At 36.8% G+C, this 16,171-nt stretch overlaps 1 protein-coding gene across 1 annotated transcript in view; it reads left to right on the top strand.

The window, feature by feature from the left end:
* The window catches only part of RFX6 (regulatory factor X6), a 36,904-nt gene that overhangs the window by 13,297 nt on the left and 7,436 nt on the right, over positions 1 to 16,171 (top strand). The window contains exons 6-14 of the mRNA XM_069805021.1: positions 379 to 406; positions 4,840 to 4,947; positions 7,333 to 7,410; positions 7,505 to 7,618; positions 9,681 to 9,730; positions 10,514 to 10,673; positions 12,150 to 12,294; positions 13,581 to 13,690; positions 15,733 to 15,850. Of these exons, the coding sequence (XP_069661122.1) occupies positions 379 to 406; positions 4,840 to 4,947; positions 7,333 to 7,410; positions 7,505 to 7,618; positions 9,681 to 9,730; positions 10,514 to 10,673; positions 12,150 to 12,294; positions 13,581 to 13,690; positions 15,733 to 15,850 (911 nt within the window). The remainder of the gene's footprint in view (positions 1 to 378; positions 407 to 4,839; positions 4,948 to 7,332; positions 7,411 to 7,504; positions 7,619 to 9,680; positions 9,731 to 10,513; positions 10,674 to 12,149; positions 12,295 to 13,580; positions 13,691 to 15,732; positions 15,851 to 16,171) is intronic.

The following is a 16,171-nucleotide window of genomic DNA, read 5'->3' as shown; positions in this document are numbered from 1 at the left end:
TCTATATTGAAAACTTTATGTATTTCCTCATAAAGACCTTATGGACTTGCAGCTGTGCTAGCCTTTTGCTATTTGTGAAGTTGCAAAGATCCAGAGAAAAACCTGAAACTGAGTTTTATACTCTACTATTTGGTCAATGATCTGAATCTTCATGTTTCAGAAGACATCAGTAGGTTTCCTTATATCCTCAGGCACTTGCAAACCAATGGAAGAAGTTAAGAAAAAAGCATGGTTTTTTATTATAGTTACATTTGGAAAAGTGTGATCATTTTTCTAATTGATCTATTTTATATATCTATTTTATATGTGTGTATATATATACAAACTCTAAAAATATTCTGCTTATGAAAAAATAATCAAATGTGTTTATTTTCAAAGGTTCTCTGGAAGCAAGTTAAAGAATGAGGTAAGTGCTATAGTCTGTTTCCTTTCACTTCTGATATAATCCAAATAATATGTGACCTGTGGTTTTCTTCACATTCATTTCTTTGAAAATTACAGCAATATTTTTCATTAAAACCTGCATAACCTTTTTTCATGAAGCTGAGTATTTGCTCCTCTAAATATTCAAAGAAAAATAAGATTGGAAGGCACCTTCTGGGGTTCCTGTTCCAATCCAGTTCCCATAACTGCAGAGGTTCATAATAGATCCTCTTAAGCAAAGGATCAAGCTCTAGCTTAATTTTTTACATCCATTACTTTTGCAGGAGGGCTTTTTCAGAATCTCATTTGTCTGACTGGAAGCCAAAAGATTTTTTTTTTAATAAACTGAATTTTATACCTCCTGGTCAGGATTGTCTTTCTCTATTTTTTGCTCTTCGTGACATTTTCCTGTGATACGTCTTTTTGCTGCTTTTGCTTGCTAGATGGAACAAGCAGCAGCTTTTAGACACTTCTGATCAGCCTTATAGCCTTTCACTGTACTTGTTCCTATTTGAATATCTTTATAGAAAAAAAATCATAAAGTCTTCTAAATGGCATGTCTCCAGTTTCTATTGGAAATATCCTTTCTAATGAACCCTAGAACTGCATTTGCTTTTTTGTTCTTTTTGTTTGTGGTTTTTTTCCACAAGTAGCCTACATTTTCACTACTGTATACTATGGTATAGTCACTGTCATTCTGGTTATATTATACTAGAAATACTCTGATTGTATTATACTAGAAAATTAGGGATTATTGTACCCTAAGGGTTAAGGATTGCTCCCAGGATTGTTCTTTGACACTAAGTTCAACTGGCATGGAATAGCCTGCATTCATATTATTAAAGTCCTGAACCTACACAACAACATAGGCACATCTCAGCCACATTGCCACGGAGAAGAGTCCCTAGCATGCAGTAACTGTTGAAGCATGACTAGGAATTGTTTGGGAGACTAACTGGCATGGGCCAAAAGAATGCCAGGGGTCATTCTGAATAATACTGTTCCAGTATTGCCTGGGAATGTTTTCTGACACCGTTTAATTTACTAGACTAAATATACCCTCTGTGACCAGCTGATACACAACAAGTCTTTCTCCTTTTTCATTTCCAGATAAGCAACTCCTAGCTGATAGCAGGAATTCTTATTGGTCCCTGAGAGTGTAGCTTTGCTCTATTGATTTTCATCCCCTTTATTGCCATTATCTCAAAGCCATCCAGGTCTTTCTACATGACCTCTTGGTCTTCCTCTTTATTGATGATTTCATTAGTTCATGTCAGCCAATTTAATCTATGAAAGTTCAATGAGATCAGCCCCAAGTCTGGCTTTGAGAATCTTCACATCAATCCCTTTTCAACCCAGTAGTTTCTCTGTCAACAGAATTTCTTAGCATTTCAGCTGAAGTCAGTTTCTTAAACATTTTACATTCTTGTACTAATCCCCATTCTCACCAGCATAACTGATCATTTCCCATGGTGACACCACATCAAGTATTTTAGTGAGGTTCAGATAGATTAGTTCTGCTGCATTTTCCCTGTTCAGATAATCAGCTATCTTGTAAAAAAAAGACAGTGCTATGCCATGGGATATCCCCAACATACTCAACAATTCATGAGCACTACTACAGCATTCATTCTTCCAGAGTTTGGGGATGGAAAATGTCTGGTTCCCTTGGCATAAATGAATGCACATTTACTTCCATCTCTGATGTAGCATTCCCAGACTGTTTGGGAATTGACAGTTCCATAAACCTGTCTTGTTTCTGACCCAAAGTTCAATACTTCATCCTCCCAGAAAAAGAATTACAGAGAAGTCAGTGGAAATAAGTGAGAAAGGGCACATCAGTATGAGTTTTTGATTGTCTAGCTCTGTGTTGTCTGAAATTATTTAGGCAGGTCTTAAAAGAAAAAAAGTCTTTCATGGTCAAAACTGAATTTTAACAATCTCAGCGTACTGAAAATTTGGCATCATACTTTCTGTTAAAGTGAACAGGTGATATATCCTTATTCATTTGCTTGAAAGTACATGCAATTAGGTATTACAGAAAGATTTACAATGATTGCATAAGGTGTACTTCTCGGTAGGAACATAAAGACATTGAAAAGATGTTAAAGCACTGATTGTCTAAATATACTGAGTAAATGGCATTTGAATGAACACTTATTGAGTGCCAGGGACACTGTTTACTTCTGGTATGTTTTATCACATTTTCTAGTATTCTTTCTGTAGGGGGAGATATCAGCAAATTCTTTTATCTAAACCAGTTAGTGCACCATTAGAGTCTGCATGGTTAATTAGGCAGATAATATTACTGTCATTATCTTAATGTTAAATGGCCATTAGAAACAGATGGCATTAAATTGAAAAGGCAAGTGGCAGTGGGTTAAAATATTAAGCCTAGAACTGAGGCACAGTAATATAAGTCCATTAGCAAGGTAAAAAACATTGCAGATTATCATCTCTTAAACCTCCCACCACCATCACTGCCTTCTTATAAATGAACTAATCCCTTTTAATCAGAGCTTTTAATATATTTAATGGGTAATTGCATAATAAAATCATTAAGATTACTCCCATTATTAAAAAAAACAAACCTCCTGATACTGATAGGCAGTTGTAACATTGCAAAAGTATTGACACAGAAGAAGTACTAATGTTTCTAAATTTCTACAATTTCTTTGACTTAGAGCTTTATGTGTATTTGAATAGTAGATAGCACAGGCAAAGTGTGTTTACATAATGTATGCTTTTGTTCCTTGCTGTCTGTTTTGGCAGACATATCACCCTATAAAAGTAGCGATATAGAAATGGTGAATAAGTCAGTTACAGCTATGGTTTTCTGAATTCAGTATTTTATAGAATTTCACTTGAAACTGGCCTCCAATTCATGAGTCAACATGTACAGGAAAATACTCCCCTTTGCACACTTTTACACTGTATGTTACATTTTATACCTACAATTCCCGCTTCAGTGAAATCTGACTGTATGCAAAGGGGTAGGAAGAGAGCACTTCAAGTACTGTTCAAATGCCTCGTGCCAGGTCATAAATTCCATCCATTAGTACAAAGGGAATCTGCGCAGAAGTATTCTGCAGGACTGTGCAGAAGGCCTGCTCAAGGCTCTGTACACTGCCTTGACGTAAGGACTGGGTGGGCTAAAATTTAACAAAGGATTTCAGCCAAATAGTCGTCTTTAGGTTTGAATGCAATCGTATGAGAATAAGTACAATTCAGTCAGTAAGGACAGAATCATAATACAGATTTTATTGCTTCTCTTGAGGGTGAAGGTTTCATCTTAATTATATCATTTGAGAGCTTAATAAGCTTAATGTGGTATGCATTATAAATATAAGCATAGTAACACTATCACTAGAGAATGTTACTGCTCAGCTTTACTGAGAAGTAGACTAATTCAGATTTTGTGAGAGTATTAGGTTAGGAGTCAAGGGTTGATTTACCAAATATTGCTTCATGGTCAGTATCCACACATACAAGGCTGCTTGTTGTTTCATCTTTCAATCCCATCTCTCCAAAGGCTAGCATCTAATAATTATTCAAGATCTTTTCTCAGTCTGTAACTAGTACAAGATGTGTCTACGATATTTCAGATATTTAAGCTAAACAGGCTTAAGGGGTGAACTCCAAGAACTGAAAAAATCTCTCAGTTCAGCAGAATTTAGCATAATTCAGGAGGAATTTATCTTGTCTCCGGGTCAGCATTGACCATGCCTCAACAAAGTAACTGAAGAACACTAAATGGCTGGGAATATCATTCTTACTGAAATATGAAACTGGTGCTTCGTGTCAAGTCTGCCACGATCACAGAGAGCAATAAAATAAATACTTAGTTCAGAAGTGTCCGTAGACCCTACATACCATCACATCCATAACACCATAAAATGTTCTCAAAATTTATGATAAACTAAAATAATGGTTACCATAGTAAAACAGCAGAAATCACTACTGCAATGCTATCAGAGCAGGAAGTTTGCAGGGAAGAACAATAATATCTCCAGTACTGTACATCCTTGCACTAGAAAGATATATATTAAATAAAACTTAAGTCTCCCTGAGGATGTCACAGTCCTTACTGTAGAGGAAAGTAGTATTCTACTTTAGTTTTTAAACATAGATTAAATCCAAGCTTGTAGGATTCCATGAATTAATGTGGCTCAAAGGCTGCATCACTCTAAAAACTGTATTTGGTGGAGTTTAGATCTAGACACATATTTAATTACCTTCCTGAGCTGGAATCCAGATCTGGATAAGCATCAATATTTTTGAAGGATTATCTGAATGTAAATATTCTAGAACATTGGGAGACTCATGGGATAATATACAAGTTTAGCATGAATTATTGGTTTCAGTTGAATCTATCTTAGCTATTTCAATGTTCCTGTTTTTTCTCTTCCATTTCAGGGTGGTTTCACTCGTAAATATTCTCTGAGTTCCAAAACTGGAACTCTCCTCCCAGAGTTTCCAAGTGCTCAACACCTTTTGCTTCAAGGGTGCATTTCTAAAGACAAGGTAAAATGTGAGCTACTTCTCTTCTGACTTACAGATCAAAAATTGCCCCAGAATGTTTCTTCATGTCTTAGCCTTTGAGGTATTGACATGAAAGGGCCAGAAATGTCCATAATCAAACAGAGGTGACTGATTTATAGAGGGGGCAAACCTTTACTAACACCGATTAACCGGCTGTCCACTGGAAAGGTGGTTGAATTATTTACCTATTAACTGACCTAGTATTTTACAAACTGATGGTATGTAAGACGGGGAGAGCAAACCAAACAAATAACTGAGAGTTGTATTCATTCCAAATGCCTTTGGATTTAAGGTAAATGTTGTTCTGATTAGATCAGAACAAATAATTCACAACAAATAATTATATGAACTTTAATTTGATTAATTTTTTGAAAAGAGACTATGAAAATCTGAGCATATATTTTCTTTTTAAATTAGTAAAATTGTATTCTTCAAATCAATACTCAGTATCGCGTGTCCTAAGGGTAACTGTTCAGTTAGAAGTATTGCTGACATGTTTTATGTCTTTTACTCCTTGCCTCTGTGTTACGTCTGTGTTGTTTCTGGTCACATTACAGGCTGCTACATCCCTGAACTGTGCTAGAAACCTTTTGATACACGTTGTGAACTCTCCAATTTAGCTGCTAATACAGGTCATGATGGTGGCTGTCTTGAGATATTTTGCTTTAAAGCTTTTTGTTTTATGAGCCCTTTCTCTTAAGTTTGTTCTGTGAAAGTAGTGAAGCCTAGGATTCCTGTTGTGAGGAGCTAAACAAAAGGAGCCATCTGTAGTACAGAGATCTTAGCTGGAAATCTTAAAGTTCCTAAAGAAAACCAAAGAACTGGTGTACTCAGCAGTGTGCATCACCTGCTACTATGGTCTCCATCAGTGAATTGACATCTCTCATATATACAGCATTCTCGTAACATTTAAATCTGAAGAGCATTTGAGGTTCCTTGCAGACCCAACACAGCAGTATAAGCAAAACTGAATTTTACCACTCCAACAATGAAGAAAAAGATGTGTTTTCTCTTCATTTTGGGGTCAGCAGCATGTAATTGCTCTGATGTTGGAACCAGATGATGGAAGGGCCCAGCAGGTCTTTGCGAGTGACTCTGTCTGGGGACAGACTCATGATGTTATGAGGAGACTGTGGGAAGAGAGGTGAATTTCTGTGTATCTCTTGCTCGCTCTTTCCTGCTGCTCTTTCCTCATTCCTTGTTCTCTTATTTCCTGTTTTCTTTCCTTACTGTCTTTCCCCTCCTTCAGCTTATCTGACCAAGGGTTATTGAACCTAAGATATCTATGTACTCTGTTCAAGAGAGCCCGTACATGAAGTCTGACTACTGCATTAAACTCCTAAGAAATTGCATGTAGCTGAAATCTCTGGAGAGTCCATAAATGTAGCAGTCTGCATTAAAATAGATCGATAATTTCTGCATTTTATGTTTCTGAAGAAAACTTACCCAAACTTTAAACTTCCATCAACCCTTTCAAAAAAAAATCTTTAAAATGTTCTTGAATCTCACACTTTGCCATTGTTTTTCAAAGATATGTAGTTATAGAAGCAGCCCTGAAAGTCGGAAAGGTCCATTTTCAAATAAATCTGTATGCTAAACGTATTGAAATAAGGTCATACTAGGTTCATTCAAAACGTATATTAGTTTGCCAGAGAAGTTCATAAGCTGTGACAAACTTTCTGTGATTCTGGTCTATAAGACTGGTTTTGCTAGCGTTTTTCTTTCCTTAAAATACTTTACAAATTTCTTGTTTTATAATTTGCTACAAATTTTAAGATTTACTACCATTTTTTACAAAATCTTGTAACACCTCTGCACAGTTATTAAAATCAGGGAACACTCCAGTCATATAAATTAGCCTGATGAGATGAAAGGGAGTTCTGCTTCTTAAAGTTCAGTTCGTGTAAGGCAGTGATTAAACTTTGACCAAATGACTGGCAGCTATTTTCTCATTTGTCCAACTAGATGATGTTTCAGAACACTCATAGACGCCTATAGTAGCCTAATGATTAACTTGCACTACCCTTTGGGATTAATCTTAGCTTCAGAAAGGTGAATTTACTTTACCATCTGACTGGCTAATCTAGCTATTGCTTTACTTTGATATTCACATTTTCACTTGTATACAGATTCAGATGCTACATTTCTGACAACAGCATTGAGACTTAAAGATGTCAATAAAAACTATAGATGAGTGACCTCTTCATCACTTCTGGATATACAGACTGCCTATTTGTAACTATGCATTGTAATACAGTTTATATTCTACATTTAACTACTAGCTGCAGAAAGCAGAAACCTAGATCACTATAGTAGTAGAGGAGAGAGCTAAGAAACTCTGTTTAATCTTTCTTTCTTCCAAAATAGGTAGATACTCTTATCATGATGTACAAAACACACTGTCAATGTGTCCTTGACAATGCAATTAATGGGAACTTTGAAGAGGTAAGGTTGTTTCAACACACATTCTTGGTATATATTGCACAGGGAGCCAAGAAAGCATTATTTATGTGCATGAATCTGATTCCTACTCCTTTAGATTCAGCATTTCTTATTGCATTTTTGGCAAGGAATGCCTGACCATCTTCTTCCCCTGCTTGAAAATCCCATCATCGTTGACATCTTCTGTGTTTGTGACTCAATACTGTATAAGGTAAGCTAAGCATTTAGCTATATGGATAATCTCAACCACGTTACAGCTTTTACTTTTGTAAAAACAGCATTGAAGTTAGAGTAACAGGATGCCATGACTGCTTTCTGCCTCTTACCTGTGTAAATCAGCAAGGATTCCATTGAAATCAAGAACATAAAGCTGGCACATGTAAGAGCTGAACTCCAGTCTCAGCTCTGCTGCACACTTGATGTGTGACTACAGGCAGCACATTAATAGTGAAATCCTGACCTACTTGCTTGAATGTAGCTGGAGGAAACGCTTGTGTGCTTCACTGACAAGGCTAAATTAAACCTGGATGAAAACTGAAGCCTTGTTTTTACTTAAAACATCATTGCCATTTCTACCAGCAAAGAGAGTCTGTGGCAGAGCAGTGAGGTGATTCCACATGTGAATCTGCTACTCACAGGTTATGTCAGGCCATGGTTTCATGTTACAAAGCTGGAACAATACTGGGTTAAGATATTCCTGCCTCTCCTGCCTGCTACACTCCATTTCTGTTGCTATGCTGTTAGATGTACCAGCAAAACTGCTGTACTCTGAACTGGTTTAGGTATAAAAAAAAGTCTAAGGAACATTTGTTTTGTTTTGCACAGTTTATGTGCCATATGAGTTCTTCGATCTAGTTCACAGCCTGATCACACGAATAGTTGAAACTAAGTGAAACTAAGGAGTATTGCAAGGTCAGGATTAAGCGACAGAGCACTGGGGTGTGTGTGTGGGGGGGAGTAATGCCACCAAAGTTTCCTGAGTTTTTAATTTGGAAAATCAGATCAGATCATTGATTAATAGCTGCAAAGTACTTTAAGTTCCTCTGATAGGACATGCCATATAAATAGAAAAGGATTGTCATCCTCTCTCTAACACATTTCACAACCACATATTGATGGGAAGAAATAACAATTGGCATAACAGTAAACACCAAGCAGTCAAAACAAGAAGAGACTTGGGGCTGTTTAGCAGTGCCTTATTGTCATCTGTTTGTCATTCTTTACTGTACAAAAATATGGGGAAAAATCCAGAAAAGAGGAAAATACATATTTCTTAGAAGCATATCAAGCTATAAAGTAAGAAGAGGTATCTTAGTTAGCAGAGTGAAGTAAAGGTGATTAGCATCACATAGCATAATTACTACCCTGGAGATAAGTCATTAAGCCTCATTTACTTGTAGAGGTTATATTGTACCTTGAGTTTATGAGTTTTTTCCTGCTCTAAACGTGCTGTCCCAATAGACCCAATATTAGCTTTATTTGTAATAAATATGTGACAGAAGAAGAAATACTACAGGAGCACTAAATTATAAATTGAATAAGACAGAATTTCTCAAAAGTTCATAAATTTACTATTGTGCCTCTTCTTTGTCTCTCATTATTTCTCACTTGTAATCAAGGTAGATATTCTTGACAGCACAGCTGCCAGAAAGAAGGAGGAATTTTATTGTGTTGTTATCAAACCATTTACATTAGTAGTGGAAACAGATTTTGGGGATATAGGCTAACAACTTTGCCCTCCTTAATAGCATTCCCCAGAAGGCATGCCGGATGGCACAGTTTTTTGCCAAAACAGTTCCACACCACACTTAGCTATAGGGATTTCTCCTAACCTCTGAACACCTTCAGTGCCACATCCAGTGTGGCAGAAAGAAGAGTCAAGTGGCTAATAGCACTCAAAGACTTGGGAGATGTTTGAGTATCTTCTATACTGAGACTCACGGTGATGCTAGAAAAGCCGAAGTGTTTATGCATCTCACTTCTGCTGATTTCCCTACTGTAAGACATGAATGATAGCACATTCCTGTTTTACTGGCATGCTGGCATACATTAAGAATGGGAGCTATCTAGGTATATAAATATCTCATATGTTCCTATCTAATAGTGATAGGAGAAATTTAAGTATATAAATATCTGGACAATAGGTTGAATGGCTTTACTCTGTATAAATTTCCTGTCCTTATCAATCACTTTGCAATCTAAGTGAACAAGACAGACATGAATGAATAAATGGCTAGTGGAAGCTCGATATCATTTTCTGTTACTTTTTAAAGGTCCTTACAGATGTACTCATCCCTGCAACAATGCAAGAAATGCCAGAAAGGTAGGTATTTGACAATAATAATGCTACATTCTGTTTGTTAGGCATATTCCGAGTAAATAGTAGAAATTCTATATCCTAGAGAAATTTTCTCACAATATTTATGCTCATTTTTAGAACAGTAGAGTATGTATGGCAAAATGCTGTCAGCTCTGAGGCCAGCTATAGAACAGCCTTAAAATACTACACAGTATTTTAATGTTCCATTTTACTGGCTTGCTGGGTATTTTGAGATAGGTTTCTTCTACACTAAAGCCTAGAAAATCAAAAAGGAAACAAATGTACTCGTGTTGTTTAAGGAAAAATAATTGTTACCTTTTTTTCAGAATACTTTTGAGGTTTGTATCATGCATTGCCATAATATCTAAGCATTTTTTCAACAAGACACTAATAAGAGGATTACCATAAATTGTCTCTGAATCTTTTTAGCTTTCCTTTCCCTTGAAGGGCATCTTGTTTGGGGTTTTATGTCTGACTAAGGCCTTTAGCTTCAGGTATCTCTAATGGTTCTTGGATTTCTTATGGTTTATTCTTAAAGCTAGTGTTTTTCAACCTATTTTAATTGGCAGATGGCTTACAGTTTTTCTCAGAGGAGGTACAGACCAATATATAGTCAATTTTAGCACTTTGATGACTGATCATTTCCTGTTTCTTTTTGGTGACACCTGAGGATTAATTCACAGATATGTCCAGGAGTCTGTTAATCATAGATTGAAACCCAATTATTTAAACTAATGCAAGACAATTTTTATTGATGCTTCTCTAAACCACATTATTTTCCTATAGTTTACTGGCAGATATAAGAAATTTTGCAAAAAACTGGGAACAGTGGGTTGTTTCCTCTTTGGAAAATCTACCAGAAAACCTGATGGAAAAGAAACTGCCTATTGCACGAAGATTTATTTCCTCCCTGAAACGACAGACATCATTCCTACACCTAGCACAGGTAAACAGAATAACACTATACATCAAAAAAATTGTCAATTACATTCAGTGCACCTTGCTGGCTATGAAATATAATGAATTATTTTTTTAAGGTTCAACATCAGCCATGGAAGACTTAGATCTTGTACTTTTAACCATCAAAAAGGAAGCAGCCATAAATAGATCTGACCAAAACTTCAAACTTTTGTAGTAGGAAGGAGAGAAAAGGCAATGGTTATAATGAACTACTATCATGGGAACTTTTGGCAATCACGTGATGAAGCGAAATATATGGGTATTTGGTTTAGTTCCAAATTGGAAAATAACAGATAATCCTTCTTGCCTAGCAAAGGTTCACTGTCTTGTCCATTATGTCCTTTAGTAAGCTTATTTCTTTTTGAGTTTTGACTGAAAGGAGAGCATATGAGTGACAGGTAGCTGAGGGCTCCAAGCCTGTGTTAGCAGGATACAGGTATCTGCAGTTAGGAGGCACCCCCATGTGATAGTTTGGTAGATTATACAAAAGGACACAATGCCTTTCAGATAACTTAAGTGCTAACAGCTTGGGCTTTGAGGTCATAGTCCTCATGAATAACTGTAGATGCACCATATAGCCATCTTGACTCTTTCATAAATATTAAGACAGAAGTAGCACATGGGTGACATTGTGAAGATTATCTGATAGGAAGGCACGTTAGAAGAGCATTAGAAGTCTAATGGAAGGGAAACATTATCTCGCCTGATCTACAGAAAGCCCAGCCATGATAAGAAAATTAAACAGAATATGATTCTTCTCTGAGGAGTTACTCAGATGATCCCCAGGTGTGAGTCTGTGCTGGTTTTGTCTGGGATAGAGTTAATTTTCTTCATAGTAGCTAGTATGGTGCTATGTTTTGCATTTGTGCTGAACACAGTGTTGATAATACGGGGATGTTTTAGTTATTGCTGAGCAGTGCTTACCCAGAGTCAAGGCCTTTTCTGCTTCTCACACTACCCTGCCAGCAAGTAGGTTGGATGTGCATAAAAAGTTGGTGAGGGACACAGTTGGGACAGCTGACCTCAACTGACTAAAGGGATATTCTATACCATATGGCTGACTAAAGGGATATTCCGTACCATATGATGTCATGCTCAGCAATAAAACTAGGGTGAAGGTTGGCAGGGGGGCTGCTGCTTGGGGACTGGCTGGGCATCAGTTGTTGGTGATGAGCAGTTGTTTTCATTTACATAATTTGTCTTTCTTGGGTTGTATTTTTCTCTCTGTTATTTTTTTCCTTTTTCCTTATTATTATTATCATCACCATCATTTCTCTTTTTTAATTATTAAACTGTTTTTATCTCAACCCATGAGTTTTCTTACTTTTACATTTCCAGTTCTCTCCCCCATGCCACGGGGCGGGGGGGCGCAGGAGTGAATGAACAGCTGTGTGGTGCTCAGTTGCCGGCTGGGGATAAACCACGACAGGGTCTCAGCATTTTACCTTGCCTTCTCTTACAGATTGCTCGGCCAGCCCTTTTTGACCAGCATGTGGTAAATTCCATGGTGTCCGATATTGAAAAAGTTGATTTGAATAGTATTGGCTCTCAGGCACTCCTTGCAGTCTCAGGGAGCACAGACTCTGATGGGGAGGTCTACAGTGAATGTAAGTCCATGGTGATATATTTGTATCCTTAAAAGTAATTCACTTATTCCATGCCGCACTAGTCTACTTGGAGATGGACTGAGAAAAGGCACACGTAGGCACTGCATTCTCTAGCCTAGCTCAATGTTAATTTCAGTAGCTTAAGAAGACCAGTTGTTTGCCTTAGCATGTCCTACAAGAACAGAAGCTTGTGCTGGGAAGTCATTCCAGCTAGATGACTTTAAATGGTTGCTGAAAATATCATTTACATGTCAGTTGCTAAGTGTAATAAAATCTCTTTTGAAGTTTTGTCCTAATCATATGGGGATATTAGCATAGATCAATTCTTGAAAGATGTCTCAAAAATTCTGTATCATTATGGCTTAATTTAATGGCTATTTATTTGAGCTAGTTTACTTTTTTTTTGGTATGAATAGATTTTTTTTTTTTGCTGAAAGTTGATCTTTAAAAAAATACATAATTTTCTACAAAGGGTAACAGCTGTTTTCCTACCTAGAATAGAGTGGAGTCACGCACAAATTTTGAGAGTGTTAATTTTCATATACATACCTGTTGTTGAAAAAAAAAAGATATATCCATTTTCTCTATTAAAAAAGTAACTTTTGTCATAGGAATCATGTTGATCAGAGTTTGGAGAGCTGGAAAGAACAGCAATGTGTCGTCCTCTAAATATTGTTACTTTGATCATAAAACTTTGTTCTCTTTAATGGTTCACAATCCTATTCACATTTTCATTTGAGTTGCCCATTTCCTACTTTTTGTGTAACTGTTTTCCATTTTGTTCTTTGTCTTCTTTCATACTAGTTAAAAAAAAAGAAAAGGAGAAGAGAAATAACTGGTCATTCAGGCACTTTTTTTGAAAATGGGAATTGAGGAAGTTAGCTTTATGTTATATTGTGAGAAACTTGTAAAATATAAGGGAAACCTAAGACAGTATACAAATCTGCCACACTACAGATAAAGCTTTACTACTAAGCTTATTAATAGAAAGGTTTTCAAGGCTGAATCTTAAAAGGAATGAAAAATATCAGAAATTTTTTTTGCTTTTATTTTCTTGTAAAACTTCATTGTCTTACAACCTGTGTCATTGTAATGCTTAAGTAATTAAAATATATATGTGTGATGGATGTGCGTCTGCTTGCTTTGCTGGGGAATTGCTTGTTTCTTCACTGCTCTAATCCTTTGCTTTTCCCTTCCATGCTACAATATTGTCATATGGCTGGTGAGTGGCTTTTTCTCACATTCAGAATAGCATGCAATGATCTGTTCTCCTTTTTACATGGTAGATGACTCTATTACAGTGTTCCAAGAACTGAAGGACCTTCTAAAGAAGAATGCCACTGTGGAATCATTTATTGAATGGTTGGATACTGTGGTTGAGCAAAGGGTTATCAAGGTACCTTTCAAATGTTCTGCCTGATTCAAGACCAAACCCTATTCCCCTTACTCCTTACACAGTCCCTTACTTATGCAGTCCCATTGGTTTCCCACATGCGGTTCAACTCTGCTTCCATCTGCTTATTGTAACAGGGGAGTTCTTCATTTGGTATGAAAGGTTCCAGTGCTGTTAATTCTGATTAATCATGCTGAGTGCTGTTGAACAATCTTATGTGTGTGACAAACTTACGAAGTATCTTAACTAAAACATTAGTCAGCACTGTCATAAACTGTACATGAAAGAAACCCATCCACCTTATCTGTGCATGCAGAATCACAGGGGTATTGCTCAGGGAGTAAGGTGAGCAAAAGTTGTTCCTTAGAGAAGCAATTTCTTCTTCCATAGTATTCGGATGGTACTCTCTGTGGTATAAGTTAATGTAGCAGATGGATTCAGAAGTAGCTAGCCTGTAGAAGGATTTCTATAGAGTAGGATGGAAGATACAGAGATACAGTTTTGTAGCTTTATAAGGTGCTTAACGCAGTAATTGATTGTTTCGATGGGATCCCCTCCTATTTACAAGATGCTTTATAATCACGAGTATTTTATATACATGTAGTTATACAGGAATGATTACACTATAGCGCAGAACAAAATAATTGAGTTCTGAGTTATAGCTCAGGTAAGATATATTTACCCAATTAGTGACTCTAATGAGTGTAAACTGGCAGAATAAAATGTTGCACATTGCTTGCTAGTAGCTCAACACTGGTCTTCTCATCAGGTCTTATTCTATCTGGAAATGCAATATCTTATTCATCGTTTTAGGGAGCATCTTGATATGAATGGATGCAAGAAGAGGAGACAGTGCAGTTAGCTTTCACTGGCTTGCAGAATAGTGATTCTGCCACTTACAGAATAACCATGGGCATGTCATTTTTCCTTTCTTTACCTGTTTTCCCAAATTTCAACGGAGACAGTGATAATTTCTTTTTTTTTTAAAGCACTTCTGAGTTTCCTAACATGTGCTGTCATATGTGAGCAGCACGGTGAGGAGTTTGGATGATTCAGGGCAACAGAGCCAAAGCAAGTCCTCATACACACTTACCTAGACACAAAACTCCCACTGAAGCAGTCACAACTTATTTTAGAACCAAATGTTTATGGTCTAAAATTGATTCCACAATTTCAGAAGACAGTTCCTCATAAACAAGCCAGGCAAAAAGGGTGAAGCACTCTCCCATTCAGCATCTACTATGTGATACTGTATTATTGAAGTTAACAGGTATGGTTCCTAGCATTGTTTTCCTGTAGTTAAGGGTAAGAAATACCAACAAGTCCTGATATGAGGCTAGGTCAACTAAGCAGAAGCTAATAATTTACAGAACATGTAATCCTTCCATTGCTGTCTGCCTTCTGTTCATGCTAAAGTGTAGTTACTGTCAAACTCACACAACAGCTTCTTTCTGCTTGCCATTTGAGAAAGCAACAGGGCATACATTACCACACAAACAAATCGCTGCCAGAGCAAAGTGAGAGTATGAAATGAGCAGCATTAAAAGTGTCAATGTTACAATAGTAAACATACTATTTTGTAAGAGAAAGTCTGGCCAGTATTATACAGATTACATTAAAGTACAAAGATTAATTTCTGTTCCCTGTTTATGTGGATTAACATCGTGCCAGAAGGTGGGGTTTTTTTCTTTCTGCCCTGTACACCTGTATATTTACAGAACAGTGTGGCACCTCTAATACTAGAATATGAGGTAATTTATATACCTTCAGGGCACAGCAGAGCCCAAGCAGTAAGCAGTTTGCTTCATCTAACATTGACAGATGCCTAGTCTGGTTGCACTGAAAAAAGTGAATGCTGCTCTTCTTTATCACTTTAGGACACACATTATGAAGACAGTTTGAATCAGGCAGCTCGATCCACCCTGCCACATCAGCCTGAGTCAAGGACTCCTTGAACTCTCAAGCATATTCAGTTCTCCTTTCTTCTCTCCTGTGTGCAGAAAGCAAGTTAGCATACTTAACAGTATTTTACTATTCTCTTTCAGGCAAGCAAGCAAAATGGGAGGTCATTAAAGAAGAGAGCTCAAGACTTCCTTCTCAAATGGAGTTTTTTTGGTGCTCGAGTGATGCATAACCTAACTCTAAACAACGCGTCAAGTTTTGGTACCTGGGCTTTGTAAAAACACTACTATTTTCTACATACGTGCTAGCACTTACCAGCTTTCCAACATTTTCTGAGCAGAGGAACCTGTCCTAGTCTAAAGATTCTTTGATCAAAGCCCTAAATGCTGTGTAACATGTTTTTCAAACTAACATTTCACATTAAATGCTAGCAATATTTTGTTGGTGACCTGTGTCACATGTTCATTTTTAAAAGGTATTTTTCTTTCGAATTGCTGTTTGATACTGCTTTGCCATTTAAGAGCGAGAAGCTCTGTTTATTTTGGTATAGCAATGGAAGTGTAACTGCATATCTCAGTATAG

This window comes from Haliaeetus albicilla, chromosome 17 (assembly GCF_947461875.1).
Source record: "Haliaeetus albicilla chromosome 17, bHalAlb1.1, whole genome shotgun sequence".
Classification (NCBI taxonomy): Eukaryota; Metazoa; Chordata; class Aves; order Accipitriformes; family Accipitridae; genus Haliaeetus; species Haliaeetus albicilla.
The sequence above is the reverse complement of the archived record's forward strand: the minus strand, read 5'-3'. Positions and strand labels throughout refer to the sequence as shown.